This window comes from Anolis sagrei, chromosome 2 (genome assembly GCF_037176765.1).
Source record: "Anolis sagrei isolate rAnoSag1 chromosome 2, rAnoSag1.mat, whole genome shotgun sequence".
Lineage (NCBI taxonomy): Eukaryota > Metazoa > Chordata > Lepidosauria > Squamata > Dactyloidae > Anolis > Anolis sagrei.
In genome coordinates, this window is record NC_090022.1 from 80305197 (window position 1) to 80320880 (window position 15684).

The window sequence follows — 15684 nt, forward strand, 5'->3', positions numbered from 1 at the left end:
GTTTTGGACTTCAATTCCTGCAATTCCTAACAGCCTCAGGATGCTTACTTTTCACCTTCAGCTGCTTAAGCAGCTAAGGTGGGGAAAGGAAAGGACCCGAGGCTGTTAGGAATTGCGGGAGTCCAAAACACCCGAAGGGTCCAAGTTTGCCCAGGCCTGCTTTATCTGGAGATCCGAAATACTGTATATACTCAAGCATAAGCCGACCCGAATATAAGCCGAGGCACCTAATTTTACCACTAAAAACCGGGAAAACGTATTGATTCGAGTATAAGCCGAGGGTGGGACATGCAGCAGCTACTGGTCAATTTCAAAATAAAAATAGATACCAATAAAATTATATTAATTGAAGCATCAGTAGGTTAAATGTTTATTAATATTTACATAAAACTGGAAGGTAAGACTGTCCAACTCTGACAAAAACCATTATTCTAACCTTCAATGTACATGTGTTTACGTATCCTTCCAATAATAATAGAGTAAAATAATAAATGCAATAATAAAATAATATTAATATTAAATATTATTATCAATATTATGTGTAAATGTAATAATAATAAGAGTAAAATAATAAATAACCTTGACTCAAATATAAGCCGAGAGGGGCTTTTTCAGCCTAAAAAAGGGGCTGAAAAACTAGGCTTATACTTGAGTATATACAGTACTCTCAAATTGTCCCCACAGATAGTAAGAGAGTGAGCACCTTTGCTTTCTAAACAAAATGATTTAAAATAAAATATAAAATAACCCCTAGCTATATCTAGACCTCTGGTGGTGCAGCGGATTAAACCACTTGCTGGCCAAAAGATCGGCGGTTTGAATCCGGGATGCGGGGCAAGTTCCCACTGTTAACCCCAGCATCAGCCATTTTAGCAATTCGAAAATATACAAGTGTAAGTAGATCAATAGGTACCACTTCTCCGGGAAGGTAACAGTGCTCCATGCCATCATGCTGGCCACATGATCTTGGAGGTGTCTACAAACAACGGCAGCTCTTTGGCTTAGAAATGGAGATGAGCACCAACCTCCAGAGTCAGACACAACTAGACTTAATGTCAAGGGGAAATCTTTACCTTTATATGTAGATGTATATGAAACATAAATGTATTTCATGTTTAGTCCCTAAGATTCTCATTATGTACATTGTTCTGAAACCTTAAACATTTCTGGTCCCAAGGGATGCTCAACCCCTATTAGTGTTATGCAGGGGTGTAAGAAAGGTACACATTTATATACTTCACAGCTCAGGTTGTACATGCAGCAGACTTTTGAGCCCGTTACGTAAACAGTTTCCATGACTGATTTGAGAGGGTGTCGTCATGTTTACCCGCTTGCAAGCCAGGGATTCTGTACAGAGTGGAATGTAGTAAATGTCACCGGCTTGACTTTTATGAGACATCCTCCGCAACTAGGAAAGCAGAAGGAGAAATCACATGCCTACAAGAGGCGATAGTGAGACATTGTAAACATATCCTTGAAACAGCCACATTACTTTGCAATCCTCACAGATAACAGCAATCCGCTGGATCAATGTGAGTTATGCAGCCAAAGGAGTGGGATCCAGTGTGACTCCCAGACTCCCATACAGGCACACAATCTGACATCTTCTTTCTTCCAATGGATGTGGTTGAAACACACTGTGACTAGTGAACTTTTAAATGCTGTTTTAGGAACCCTACTGCAAAACAACAGGAATCCCACACCCCAGATTAGGAGAGACAAAACAACTGTGAATTGTCCCAAAAGCAGCTGTGGCCTCACAGTACAAACTACTGGGAACTCATGTATCCTGTGCCTTGGAGTGTACCCTGTCCAATCTAGATGCAATCCAGATCTGCTTCTGATACACTTCAGGGATTACTGGATTACACGAGTCTCCACTGCCAGAATCAGACCCTGGGATATAGGAACAGTGTGGAAGGGCCTTAGGAAAGCAACATTATTTCTCTGCTTGTGAGTGGTAGCACAAGCTTCTCTCTGGCTTGCCTTATCCATCAGCCTGAGTACCTTACCTTTGTGGACTGATGAGCTAAGAGCCAGTATCTTATAGCTTGGGCATGGGCAAACTTCAGCCCCCAAAACACCTGGAGGACCGAAGTTTGCCCATGCCTGTTACAGCTGCTTCTATTCTTTCTGTTTAATATCCTCATCAGTTTTCTCCAACTTGGTGACACCCAGATGTGTTGGACATCTCCCATGATTTTTGCCCAATTCTCGACCATTCTTGGTGGAGCTGATGGGAGTTAAAAAGTCCAAAGCATCAGAAAATACTGAACTGGGAATGTGGATCCAATGGGTAATAATATGGTGCTTAGGTTTGACATAAAACCATGAGTGAATTCAGAGTAGCCAATATGCACTCAACATTCAAACCAAGAGAAACTGTTCCAAATTATGAATCAGTGTCTGGCATCAGAAATACAGAAGGCAACCTAAGGTTTAATCAGTGCCAGCTTAAGACATTTTTTTGTCTGAAGGTCAAGATGACTCCTCTCTTCAATTCCAACATAAATCAACTAGACCAGCAGTTGAATGCAGACTACCTGAATGACGGAGTTCTACAACATGACTGTTTTTTTAAAATGCTGCAAAACTCCAGTTGAGAACTCACAATGCTAGCAAGTATCTGTATTCTGCCTTGAGGTGTTCAAAGGACTATAACATTCAATTCCATTCACCATTGCCATGAAACTGATAGGGACAAAAAGAAAAAAGTACTAAAGCCTGTTTCCCCATTTAAAAATGCAAAGCACCCTTCGTTAAAATTAGGTCTGTCACTTTACTTTCCCCACTTGATTTTTTTAACCATCTTGGCCTGAAGATAACAGCAGATTTAACTGTATGTGGCTTCTACATTACAGATAACCATGTAAGATAAGTAGCTTTATTAGTTATCTTTTTCAAACAGGCTGCAATGAATGATGCTGTAATGCCTTTTGCTCCAAATCTTGTCACATTTAAAAAAGAAAGACAAAGGGAAAAGACCAATAGAGAGGACCAAGAGAGCATCATTAGCCTGCATAAAAGCTTCCTCTTATCATAATCTTCCAGCCCACGTTACGTATGGTTAAGTGTCCTTGTAAAATCTTACAATTGATCCATGTTGTTCCATTTCCCGTTTTGGACAAGGTCTTGATACTTTGTGGCTTTGACAAAAGAAAAGGCCGAAGAGCAACGCAAACTCTTGTTGAACTCCACACCATAAGGAAAGAACTTTCTCTACAATAGTTGCCACAGTCCTCTCAACAGCAGGTTTTGGATAGTTTCCCAGGCAGTAGTAAAATGAGACCATGACCTACAAACATACCCTGCTGTGATATCTCCCTTATACAATAACTTTATTATTCCAGTCTGGCCACCTGAGACCTTCTCTAATAATCAGTAAAACAGCAAGGAGAGAGTCCAAACAATAAATGTACGATTACAGAGGGAAATTATGTTTCCATACTTTCAAAAAGGCCAGAACTAATTTACACTTGAGAGAAAACTTCCTAATTAGTTTCAGTTCCTTGCTAGGGTATTTTGTTTATCACTCATATAATCCAGAGACATTAGCAACTAGGATAATTTGTTAACTCGGCTCCCTGATGATTGAACTTAATTTGAAGCAGGAGCTTAAATGTTTTTAGAGTTTTAAATGGGCAGCTTAACCTCTCATGGGACTTGCACCAGTAGAGTGCCTTTGAGGGCCAGGACTTAAATTAAAGGCATTCTTTTTCTGCCGTAAAATTTGTTGAAGATATTATTACAAGGCACCTCATAACTGTAATGGTAAAACCCATACATTACAATATTCTGTTAATATTTATGTGGACCCAAGATAGTTTGACTTCTTTTTTCTCTACCCAACTGCAAGCACTTAAGCACATCCATGCTGAGCCAATCATTTTTTGATCTCTCAGATGTCTTTGCAATGAAACCCACAGAGAGTATTTCCCACTAGAATCCATGGAGAAGGTCAACTATCTTCCAATAGGATTTCAGGATACTGGTCCCAAAACTGGTCCCCAATGATGTCACAGTGCAAAGGAATTGTTGTACTCCTTGTTCGGGTCACTTCAATTTCCTTCTCTTCTGATTCATTTGGAATTTGTATTTTTTTTCTAATGATGTGATTCACCTAAAAACATGAGGATGAAATTAATATGTAATTTCAGAACCGAGATTTTTTTTTTTATTACAATATTGTTAAGGATTCATTCTTAAACAGCTAAATCTAAAGTTAGCTCCAAGGACTGAAATGAGCATGGCTTGGTAGTCACCACTGACAAAATGTGATTTGACAAAGTGAGTTTCAGAGCATTGTTCACCCATCCCTCCTCCCCTCACTGGAGGGGCTGCCGTGCTCCCCCAAATAATTTGAATTATTTCTTCACCTTCAGGCACTTTCAGTATAACTGTGTCCCTTTGTTTTTTACATTCAAATTTTGGAGAAAAGGAATGTAATAGACTCCAGGAAGTTACACATGCCTAACTTTTTTAAATCCCATTGTTTCAATATGGTGTTCTGCTCTGTAAATAACAGTTACAACCTCAGTATTAAGACGTTTAATAAATAAAAGCATGGTGCATGAGGAGCCCCTGAAGGGTTGTATCCCACCACCACAATCTGTCTGTAGATTTTGCCTCCAAAAGCCCTTTTAGGGGATATAAGAAAATTGGTACTTTTAAAGGGTTCTTTGTTGTATATCATCCACTCTGTATCTGGGTTGTTTTGTGTTTTCCAGGCAGTATGGCCATGTTCCAGAAGCATTCCCTCCTGACATTTCAGCTGCATCTATGGCTTGTGAAGTCTCAGACCTCATAACCTCTGAAGATGCCTGCCATAGATGCAGGTAAAAAGTTAGGAGAGAATGCTTCTGGAACATGGCCATACAGTCTGGAAAACACACAACAACGCAGTGATTCCGGCCATGAAAGCCTTTGACAATACACTCTGTATCTCTTTGGAGATCCATTTCATCACCTTTGGTTGCATGAGCTTCCAACTCAAGATCAATGGTAAAGTGCAAACATAAAAAGTTAACATCCACACCCCGCTCAAGTATTCTTAAGTATTGGAATCTTGGGTGACTAATATGGGAGAATGAGCAGGTTCTCTGTATTATTTTAGGCTATTTTATTATAACAGTAATATATATGCAAATATACACTCTACTTATGGAGAAAATAGTTTTCTCTAGGTGCATTATATTCATTATGAGGTATGACTTCATACAATATTTATTATTATTTATTTAAAGCATTTATATTCCACTCTTCTTATCACGAAGGGGATTCATGGTGGATCACAACATATATACAGCAAACGTTCAATGCCGGCACATAAAACAAACTATAAATATATACACACATTAAAATCAGTTGCATCTACTTTAAAATCAATTGTTAAAACCATCTCAAAGCAGCCATATAGAATCTGGTCCACAGGGTAGGATTTCCTAATTATTATCTTATTACACTGTCCCTAAGGCTTAGTCCCACAGCCAAGTTTTTACCATCTTTGTTAAGAACAGGAGGGAGGGGGCTGATCTGCTTTCATCAGGGAGGGAGTTCCATAGCCGAAAGGCAATCACTGAGAAGGCCCTCTCTCTCGTCCCCGCCAATCGCGCCTGTGATGGTGGTGGGACCGAGAGCAGGGCCTCCCCAGAGGATCTTAGTCTCTGTGGTGGTTCATAGAGGGAGATGCGTTCAGACAGGTAAACTACAGGTATTCTAACCCATATACCATATGCAGAGGAAACAATCAAGCATCCAAGGATGATAATAATCTTCCACACTGTAATCTGATTATTACAGTATCCATTACATCTATGGGCATCCATCTATCAAGATAGTTATATATATTCATTACTAGAGCTTATATATCAAATTTTTCTGACTCTTAGCAGCTAGGAACAGTGTTAGGAACGACTATCTTATATTTGGGAGGCTGACACTTATAGGCAGGATGAATTCTTTCTCTCCTGAGACAATTTGCCTCCATAGCCTCTATCTGTCCAATCTGATGAGACCAGAGACCTTCACTTCCACAAACAATGTTGATTTGTTTATTTATAACTTTCCTCATCCAATCAGATCAAAATTCTTACATATTTTTCCTCTGTGACATAATATTTGCAGTTTAGTGGCTCTTATCAGTTTTCAATCTGACTGCATCAGCCATCTGATACTAGCAACCCTAAGTCAAACTTGTTTACAGTTCCTTCTAGGTTTCACATCTGGAACTAGAATGTGTCTATGCTCAAAGCATAATGCTATCTAGTACACAAGCATTCCTACTTCATAGAATCATAGAGTTGGAAGAGACCTCATGGGCCTTCCAGTCCAACCCCCTGCCAAGAAGCAGGAATATTGCATTCAAAGCACCCTTGACAGATGGCAATCCAGCCTCTGTTTAAAAGCTTCCAAAGAAGAAGCCTCCACCACACTCCAGGGCAGAGAGTTCCACTGCTGAACAGCTCTCACACTTTGTTAACTTTATACTTTAATGGTAGTTATCGCAAAATATAATACCAAATGAGTACTCAGCGTGTAGCACCATTTTAACACCTGGTGAAACTTAAAAAAGAAAATAACTCACTGAATACATCTATTCTTGTATACCTCTTTGAAAAAAAGGCCACTCGTAAGCCTTAAATAACTGGAAGGGAGCAGCAGCAGGACAAAAGTACTTACTGTGCCCTTAAAGACATTAAAAATGAAACCTGAGAAATCCCAAGGGCCACAAAAACAACTCCGGGGAAGCCTGAGACCTGCGGGCCATGTTTTATCAAGATCTGAAGTAAGTGATTCTTCAAATATGTTTGAAGACATTTTTAATGAAGAATATACTTCGCTATAAGAGCTGTTCAAGAATGGAAAATGGTGCACTGCAGGATGATGGGCTCTCTTTCTGCAGAGGTTTTTAGAAAGCTGTTTAGTGGCCACCTGTAAACAGTGCTTTAGTTCTGTATTTCTGCATTAAAAGTTAGACTAGATGGTTCTTGTGGCTTCTCCCAATTCTTTGATTCAAACTTTGCAATCTCTACTCATTTACCTGGGATTAAGGGCCATTGAATTCAGTGTGGACTACTTGCGAGAAGACATTACATATTTATTAAAACCAATTAAACTCTACACTAATAAGCAACCATCCTAAAATGAGCAACAATGGATTTGCTATCATTAAATTTGTATTATATGTATGCCCATGAAGATCTACCAAGTAGGATAGGCTGAAGACATCACTTTTCTTTTACTTTTATTTACAAACATGCATTGATCTACTTAGCCAAGTGAACAAATGCAGGCATCAAACTTTAGGTATGGTTTTTTACAGTCAAACTAACTACAGAATTTTAGTCAATACTGAAATTGCTTGCCATAAATTGAATAGTTACATAAAATAGTAATTTTAGCAGACTTCAATGGGACTGCTTTTTAAACTAGCGGAGAAAAGAATGAACTTAGAATATCATAAACAAATATGGACATTTGCTACTTTTTGCTTCAAGATCAAAATGTTATTCAGTAGAAGGCAGCTCCTCATAAACAATGCTTACAGTATTAATTATTATTAATTTACTGAAACTACACATGAAAGCTCAGCACACACATGGAATTGTCAAAAATTTCTTAAGTCTCAAAGAATATTTTAACTGCTTGTATAGTAGTCTTGCTTATCTAAACTTCGCTCATCCAACATTCTGTATTATCCAACTCAGTCTGCCTCCTGCCAGGATCCACAGATGTTTCAATACATTGCGATGTTTTGGTGCTACGTTCGTAAATACAGTAATTACTATGTAACATTACCGTGTATCGAACTGTTTTTTCTGTCAATTTGTTGTAAAACATGATGTTTTGGTGCTTAATTTGTAAAATCATAATGTAATTTGATGTTTAATAGGCTTTTTCTTAATCCCTCCTTATTATTCAACATTTTCACTTATCAAACATTCTGCCAGCCCGTTTATGTCGGATAAGCAAGACTCTATTGTAGTTGCCACACTGACTGTTTACATAAACAGGTATATGCCAAAACAATTTACCTTCTGCCACACCAGAACAGTTCCTTTCCGATACATCAAGGGTTCGTTGTTGTAGTTAATGTTGAATTGTGAAAATAAAATCTCATTCTTGTCACCTGCAAGCGTTCCCTAAAAATAATTTTTAAAAGAGGATCATTTTATTTATAGGAAAAACATTCTTCAAATCCTGTTACATGAGGATATTACTAGTCTTGATCATTTTACTACATGCAATGAATGAATTTTACTTGCATTTGAAAATAGAAAGGAATGCACTAGGTTCTTAAACATATGCTTTGCCCATGCAAATTCAACACTGTCCCTCTTTTCTGGCATTTTGGTTTAAACACACAGTTAAGCTTTATTTGTGTATGTAGTTTTGATGATGAAGAGTTGATGTGTTTTGCTGATACTCTTCCTGTTTTGCTCTCATTACATTTATTTGTTTTAAATAATGCAGGCTTTTATTAAAAATAGCTTTAGCAACTTTAAAAGATAGTGAATTGAAAATAATATCAGTTTAATATCCCTTTTCCAAAATGCTTGGGACCAGAACTGTTTTGGATTTCATATTTTGGGATACCTTATTTGCACATATGTACATATGGACTATGTGGTTGCTTTAATTGCTGCTTTAATTGTATTTATATGTGATTGTTTTATGTTTAATGATTTACTGTTTAATGTATTTATAACTTGTTATGTTTATGTTCAATGTGGCATTGAATTGTGCCAAGCTGTAAACCGCTCCGAGTTGCCCCCTTAGAATGAGATAGGGTGGGATAGAAATATAGTAAATAAATAAATACATACATATATGTGACATTTTGGAAATAGAACCCAAATCTAAATATGAAATACATTAATGTTTCAAATACCTTATATGCATAGCCTGATGGTAATATAATGGAATATTTGTAATAATTTTGTTTATGAAAGACATGTTGTGTACACTGAACCACCAGAAAGCAAATGTTTCATTATCTCAGCCACCCCATGGACAATTTGGGATTCTGGATTACAGAATTCTAAATAAGGAATGCCAGACCTGCAGTAACATGCTGATTGGTATGGAAATAACCAATCAGCATTTTACTGATTTACAATGAGACCTACTTTGGTCAGACACGCTTTAAGTATGAGCTTCCAAAGTTGCTCAAGAGTTTCCATTATCTCAAAGCTTTATGTACTACAGGCATCTGAAAATCTCTCTTTCCAATTTCTGTGCTACATTGGACAAATAAAATAAAGTAGTTGGTACTGTGTTAAGAGATCAATGCACAATATTTATAAAACTGAAAATATACTATAGACTTGTAAACACCTCTCCCTCTGTCCTCTCACAACCTTCACTAGTTAGCGACTTTCCCTCTTATTCTCTAATGCAATATATTCTTCCATTTTTAAAAGCTCGACATGAGCAGTGCCATGCATCAATCTTACTGCTAATCAGCCTAAGTGCAGTCTTGCCTTTAATTATTTCCTTTATCACAGCAAGAAATTAGGAATTCCTCAGAAGTGAATGGACAGAACTCCTTTCAGTCAAGTAGAGAGCAGGTATGGGGAGGATGGTCTGCATGATTTGCTCCTATTACAAGGTTGCTCAGCTTCGATCCTAGCTCAGAGGACATGAACCCCTTCTTCTGTGCCTGATGCAAAGGATAAATGAGTTACTTTGTCAGCCCATCGGTTTTCTTGTTGGGAGCAGAGTAAGGGACTTCTGTCTCCCATATACATATGGACTTCAGTTAGGTTTTTGCAGCAGGAGCAGGTTCAAATAGAGCTGTTTCTATGCTGGTTGTGTAGCAAATGGATCCTGATGGAATGGGACATGCTTTCTTCTATACATTTGGACCTTCAACCTGTTCTGTTTCTGTACTGGATATACATCCTACCACAGTGAAAGGAAACCAACTGGCAAAAGGACAAAGCTTATGGTCTCCTTCCTCTGTTATTCTTATTAACCAGGGAGGAAATGAAGCCCATTCTTTTACAGCCACTACAGAAGTACAATCCATTACCACAGGAGACCTTACTTAGTAGGAGCCCTTTTCAGCTCATTTGGCTTCTGTATTGACTGCAGACACAAAAGACTCTGCAGTCAGCCTCTTCCATGGCCAACGAACTAGTCAAGTGCACTGGCAATAGAAGCATTTGGTAAGCCATTCTCCTCCACCTGCCTAATGGATTACCCAGCCTCCAAACTATTTAGTTATGTCCTTTTTACTGTTTTATTTCCTTTTAAAACAGGTTCCTCTGGTGGATAACTTTATGTAGACTAGCAACAAGGTTATCACAATCAGATCAATCCAGATATTGCAAGTACTAAGAGGACGAATTAGGAACATTAGCATCCTTCTAGACTTGTTTAATAGACTGGTTAGCATTGTATTGTACATGTTGTGCTTGGTTCATTATATTCATAATTTTAGGGAAAACAACAGCTTTGTTGTTATATTATAATAGTATATGTTAAAGAACAGTACCACAGGATGACAAAGGCTACTGGCATAACACATCACTCATAGCACAATAATTCAAAGACAGAGCCATATTTGACTGGAATATCAGTATACAAAGGACTCTTGCAGCACCTTAAGAGACTTGTCACCCACAATGCAAAATCATAACAACTTGATACCACTTTAACTACCACAGTGCCATCCTGTGGAATCCTGGAATTTGTAGTTTGTTTTAATACTAGAGCTCTCAGAGAAAGGTCTATATCTTACAAAACTTATAAATCCCAGAATTCCATACCACTGATTCATGGCAATATGGTGTCAAAATGTGATGATTCTGTAGTGTTAATACAGCCTGAGAGAACAAAAATAATAGCACAAGCTTTCGTAAACTAAGTTCACTTCCTTAGATGCATAAGCATGTTGAATTAAGTCTACAAAAGCTTATGCTACCAACTTTGTTACCTCAGCTTCAAAGGTGCTACAGGATCCCTTTGCATATTCAAAAGACAAAATACTTCTTGGGATGGGACAGTCAGAAGTGAGTAATCTACCTGTAATCTTTTTTGTGCCTCTACGGGTGTCAAGCCACTTCTCTGAACAAGACTCCAAAATACTGTATTGTACAGATTATTTATATGACCTGCCAAATGAAAAAAATTGTTAAACAACACATAGGCAAATAAATCAAACAAGCACATTTCTAAAATAGCAGTTATTGTAATAACTGGTTCATAGAAATATCAGTATATTTTGAAGCACATTACTATATTTATCAACATTTTAAATCTCAGTATCAGTAAACTACCTACATTCATTTCTACAATGTATTTATAAAGTAGATATATCTTTCAATTACATTTTTTATCTCAATTCACGGAAGGATCTCCACTGCTGTTCATTGCAGAAGAACAGTACTATGATCCAGAAGTACATCATGAGAGGGGATACACCTTTGTTAAAGCATGCTACTCCAGGGGACAGTATCATATCACACCTTACTGCAGAAATGGATACTTGGCCCTCCTTGTTTGAGTTTGATTTTGTGGAGTTGATTAAAATGAACGGAAAGACAGCTTATTTAGACTATCAGCCACATAAACCAAATATTTATCTGCTGGACCATATGATTGTTATAATAATGGAAACTGCTATATGATTGTACAGCTAATTTTATTGTTTTTAATCTATCATGTATTTATGGTTTGATATTGTTGTTACAGTGTGATATTGCGGCATCGAATTGTTGCCAGTGTTAGCTGCTCTGAGTCCCCCCTCGGGGGTTGAGAAGGGTGGGGTAGAAATGTTGTAAATAATAAATATTCTCTCAGATAAAGTGTTTATTCACATTTTTCCAGTTTCACAGATATCCTGCACCCACATGTCTCTAACCTCTATAATTATAAGGACTAAAAAATTGTGAAAGGACTCAGTATATCTTAGGTGAAAAATGAGGAGGTCCCATTTATCCAGAGTACACAAGTATCTTGATGATTATCATTTTTCACATACAAAAAACCCTCCTGATTGTGCAAAGGATGTAAAGGAATTGCTTACAATCAGCTTGCCGCCAACTGAGATAGTCCTTCAGATTCTGGTCACTAGGATACAGAACAACACGCCCATCAAATCCTGGTGGATACAAAAGAGGCTGGTCCTTAAAGTAATCTTTCCAATAGAAAACGTAGCTCGAGGCAAACTGGGAGGCCACATGAGTCATGAACTTACTTGTCAACAGAAAAGAAGAAAGAGAAAGTTATGTGACACATATTTATTTATTTATTTGAAACAGTTATATTCTGCCCTTCTCACCCTGCAGGGTACTCAGGGTGGAGAGCAACATATATATGACAAACATTGAATGCCGGGACATAAAACCATAAATATACACAAACATTAAAATCAGTTATTTCCACTTCAAAATCAGTTGCTTAAAAACCATATAAAGGCAAGGATTGGATTATAACCACCGTCAAGGATCCAGAAGGATGAAGTTACCTACCATACATTCATGAATTAAAATATTTTTAAAGTAGTTTTAACACAGACACACAAAAATGTGTGAAATGGAGCATATTGAGAAGGGGTAGGACTAAAATAAACCTCTAAGACTAGTTACCTTGCTCTTCTTTTAAACCAATTGCTCTTCTTTTTGAAAACAAAGCTGAATTCGTCACTTTGTCCATAAGCAATGACAATATCTTCCAGTTCTTGCATCACTGTCTGGGCACACTTGTTCATTAGCTGAAGGGCACGATCATCATTGGGCTTCTTAAAATCATGCTGTTCAGCAAAGCTTCAAATTATTAAAAAAATAAGCTGAATTTGTCAAATTTCCTAATTCTCAATAAGTGTTTAACTCATTTTATTATTTCAAGAAACTCCACTCTATGATATACCACTATACCATCATGATCATACCAGCTAGTCTGATTTCACAACCTTAAGTAAAGCTTGGGCTGTTTCAGCTTCACCTGAGAATACCAGGGATTTCTAGGCAGGCAGAACTAGGAAAGAATTGCTGTCTGAAACTCTGGGCTGGGTATGAAGCATACAGGACTGGGCTAGATTAACAGTAGTTCTAAGTAAACACAAATCAAAGTACTGTCACAGTTTAAGATGCTTCAAAGGTATAACATCTTGAACTGTAAAGACACACAATAAGGAGTGCCACATACTTCTTTCCCTTCAGGATGCAATATATAACAATCAAGTTGGAGAAAGAGTTTAGAGTCATGACCACCTTTCACACTAAATTTGTGAAAAGACTGTATTCTGGATTTCAAGTTAACCAATCAGACAGCTCTACTAGGAAGGAGTATTGAGGATCTTTTAACAGTGCTTCCAAAAGTGGGCACAGTGAATAAAAATAAGGTGCCAATGAAAACACAAAGAAAAACATTTAGAAAAACCGCAACAAGTGAGTATCAGGAAGTTCAGCATGCATTAGCAGAAATACACATGTGTAATGACTTGTTTACAATACGATACTATAAATAGGTGACACTTATGAAGTCTAATTCAGATTCTTTCTGAATTGTAAGACTGCGTTTTTAATTTGTTTTTGACAAAAACATAGCTGAACATTAATAAATTGATCCTAGCACACCAGGTTCATTTTTTTCCAATTAGGATGTATTTTTAATGTTATTAGTAAATTTAATAACATTAAATTGGGGTGGTAACGGCCGACAGGGAGCTCTGGCGTAGGCTGGTCCATGAGGTCACGAAGAGTCGGAGACGACTGAACGAATGAACAACAAGTAAATTTAATAAAGTTTATTTAGTAAATGCTACGATGACTGGTCTCAATAAATCTTTTTATAATTTCAATCTCCAAGGTGTCTTGTTTCCCAACTTTGGTCTTCAAGACGCTTGGAACTTCAATTCCCATAATCCAGAGCGTGTTTAACCAACTGGGAGGAATTCTGGGAACTGAAGTCCAATTCCAGCAGCCTGAACTGGCGCTGCGAGCACTGGGCCAATCACAGCGTCGAGCCCTCCCCCTTTCACTCTCATTGGCTGAGCGGTCGCCCACGGCAACCAAGCCTTTCAGCCGTTCTCCTCGCCGCCAACGAGGGCAGCGGGCCTTACCGATGGAAGCCGCGCCCGTCCAACCGGACCACGACCCAGCAGTTGGGCAAACACGTGTCGTTGGCTTCGAAATCCCGCACGTATTCGAACTTGCTCTTCGCCATAGCGACGCGCCCACAACTCCGGCTCGTGCGGAGCCCGAAGGAGAGGGCGGCGGCAACTGAACGAGCGAGCCTAGGCCGCGCTAGCCCCAGCGGCGGAAGTACCATGGCAAAACACCGGAAAAGGCGGGCTCTAGCAACAGTATAGCACCGCGAGGGCTTCCGGGATTGGTGAGAGGCTCAGCGCGGGGAATATGGGCGGTGCTAATGCTGAAAGGCCCGCCCCCCGGAAGCAAGTGCTTTTCCACGTGGCTGAGAGGGCCCTGGGCACGTGCTCCATTCTTAAATGGAAAAATAGTCAATTAAACCACAGCTCTCGGGTTAAGCAATTCAATAGCATTGAGACAAGGCAGTTAAATTAAAGTGGTGCCAAATTGCCTCAATTCTACCATAGAATCATAGAGTTGGAAGAGACCCTCGTGGGCTATCCAGTCTAACCCTCTGCTAAGAAGCAGGAAAATCGCATTCAAAGCACCCCCGATAGATGGCTATCCAGCATCTTTAAAAACCTCCAAAGAAGAAGCCTCCGCGACACTCCGGGGCAGAGAGTTCCACTCTTGAACAGCTCTCACAGTAAGGAAGTTCTTCCTAATGTTCAGGTGGAATCTCCTTTCCTGTAGCTTGAAGCTATTGTTTACACGTCCTAGGGCCCTTGCACACAGCCCTATAGCCCAGAATACCAAGGCAGGAAATCCCACATTATCTGAGTGTGGACTCAGATAACTCAGTTCAAAGCAGATAATGTGGGATCTTTTGCCTTGATATTCTGGGATATAGGGCTGTGTGGAAAGGCAGCAGAAAACAAACCTGCTCCCTCCTCCCTGTGACTTCCTCTCACATATTTATTATACATGGCCATCATGTCTCCTCTCAGGCCCCTTCCATAGTTGAATAAAATTCCGCATTATTTGCGTTGAACTGGAATATATGGCAGGATGGGTTCAGATAACCCAGGGCTCTTACAGAATACCATGGCAGAAAATCCCACAATATCTGCTTTGAACTTGGTTATTTGAGTCCACACTCAGATCATGTAGGATTTTATGCCTTGATATTTTGGGATATATGGCTGTGTGGAAGGGGCCCCAGTTCAAAGCAGATAATGTGGGAATTTTCTGCCTTGATATTCTGGGTTATATGGCTGTGTGGACGGACCCCGAGCCTTCTCTTCTGCAGGCTAAACATTCCCTGCTCTTTAAACCGCTGCCGTTTAAGTACGCCCTTAATCTCCATATGAGGAGCAGCAAACAAGCATGCCCTCTCCTCAAGGAGAGATCTTTCCACATTTTAAGCATGGCTATCATGACTGGTCTTAACCGTTTCTTCTCCAGGGTAAACATACCAAGTTCCAGGCCCTGTATCGCTTTAATAGTCCTCCTTCGTCTGTCACGCAGAGGCTGGAGCGCCACGTGTGGGGAGTGCTTGGATGGGCGGAATGGGGTTGGGCTGGATGGCCCTCGGGGCCTCTTTCCCAGCGCCAGGATTCTGTGAAGGGAGAGGAAGGAGCGCGAGCGA

The 15684-nt window shown here is 39.2% G+C and overlaps 1 protein-coding gene across 5 annotated transcripts; it reads right to left on the reverse strand.

Moving 5' to 3' along the window:
- Positions 1 to 2759: 2759 nt before the first annotated feature.
- Positions 2760 to 15682, reverse strand: THG1L (tRNA-histidine guanylyltransferase 1 like). 5 transcript variants are annotated; one of them, XM_067463656.1, is made up of 6 exons: positions 15512 to 15682; positions 12594 to 12770; positions 12032 to 12201; positions 11029 to 11117; positions 8034 to 8141; positions 2760 to 4120 (listed from the first exon to the last, which is right to left on the reverse strand). In XM_067463656.1, exons 2-6 carry the CDS (start codon positions 12713 to 12715, stop codon positions 3959 to 3961), a joined length of 651 nt encoding a protein of 216 aa, XP_067319757.1. In that variant the 5' UTR covers positions 12716 to 12770; positions 15512 to 15682; the 3' UTR covers positions 2760 to 3958. The 5 variants fall into 5 exon arrangements, with proteins under 5 accessions (XP_067319757.1, XP_060621536.2, XP_060621537.1 ...); XM_060765553.2 differs by lacking the exon at positions 15512 to 15682 and adding an exon at positions 14069 to 14639; XM_060765554.2 differs by lacking the exon at positions 15512 to 15682 and adding an exon at positions 14069 to 14150 and having other exon boundaries at positions 12594 to 12757.
- Positions 15683 to 15684: the final 2 nt, after the last annotated feature.

What these genes read in the sequence shown, in the direction of transcription:
- THG1L (XM_060765553.2), bottom strand. Translation starts at nt 14,277, where the DNA reads ATGGTACTTCCGCCGCTGGGGCTAGCGCGGCCTAGGCTCGCTCGTTCA. An exon ending in TGGTTTAAAAGAAGAGCAAG is followed by an intron (nt 12,202 to 12,593) that starts GTAACTAGTCTT and finishes TCTGTTGACAAG; the next exon opens with TAAGTTCATGACTCATGTGG. An exon ending in CAGTTGGCGGCAAGCTGATT is followed by an intron (nt 11,118 to 12,031) that starts GTAAGCAATTCC and finishes TTCATTTGGCAG; the next exon opens with GTCATATAAATAATCTGTAC.